General features: G+C 42.0%; 1 protein-coding gene across 1 annotated transcript in view; it reads left to right on the plus strand.

The window, feature by feature from the left end:
- Positions 1 to 225: 225 nt before the first annotated feature.
- Cbr-srw-69 overlaps positions 226 to 853 on the plus strand; it is a gene marked incomplete at both ends in the record, with an annotated part of 3701 nt that continues 3073 nt past the window's right edge. Inside the window, 3 exons of the mRNA XM_045236767.1 lie at positions 226 to 528; positions 577 to 689; positions 735 to 834. Coding sequence (XP_045096099.1) covers positions 226 to 528; positions 577 to 689; positions 735 to 834 — 516 coding nt within the window. The remainder of the gene's footprint in view (positions 529 to 576; positions 690 to 734; positions 835 to 853) is intronic.

An 853-nucleotide genomic window follows, 5' to 3' on the forward strand; every position in this document is an offset into this window, starting at 1 on the left:
CACCCCCCTAAGGAACTTTGAAAAATAGAAGAGCCGGCCCTTCTAATACAGGTTTTACGGTTCTTGCTTGCGGTCGCCGCTACCGCCTGAGCTGAGCGATCGATCACAATCACATCCTCACTTTTCAGCCGCCCTCCAGCTTCCTATGCCACGAAACTTTTCGGATTTTGGTCCTCCGCTTTTGAGGACCACACTCGTCGACTATCCTCCCTTTTTGGTGTCATGATGGCTCTCACTCGTTGCCTTATCATCAAAAATGCTCTAAACCCAAAATTTGAATTTTTCGCAAAGCCTTTTTACGCTCTTCTATCTATGTTCATTGCCTTTGTGTTGAGCACAATTATGACTTTATTGTTCTGGAGCCGTTATGAGCTTGTAGAGGTGAAGGCATGGACACCGCCCGTAAACTGTATAGGGTTTCCACCTGGGTATACGGTACCCAGATATAAATCTTCTATGGATGATGCTTGGCTGCTGAAGCCTATGCTATCTCTTCAGATTTTCAGTGTCATTGATGGTTTGATAAAAGTGAAAAGCTTATTTTACAAAACTTATTCTTCAATTCATATGTTCCAGATAATTCCAACTCTGATGTTTCCAATTTTGACAGTTATTCTTGTTCGTGAACTAAAAAAAGCCGCAGATTCAAGAAAAAAAGCGTCAGTGGGAAGTGAGAAGCATGAAGAGAAGTAACTTTTTGAACTTCCTGAAACCCATAAATAACTAATTTTCAGCTCTAAATCTCATCAAGCTACAAAACTGGTAATCCTGATGACCATCACTTATATGGCCGCTGAAGGACCGCTAGGGATAATTTATGTTGTGCAAGGATTCGTAACTCAGCCTCCTGGAA

The sequence above is a fragment of the Caenorhabditis briggsae genome (assembly GCF_000004555.2).
Source record: "Caenorhabditis briggsae complete genome, chrV, whole genome shotgun sequence".
NCBI lineage: Eukaryota > Metazoa > Nematoda > Chromadorea > Rhabditida > Rhabditidae > Caenorhabditis > Caenorhabditis briggsae.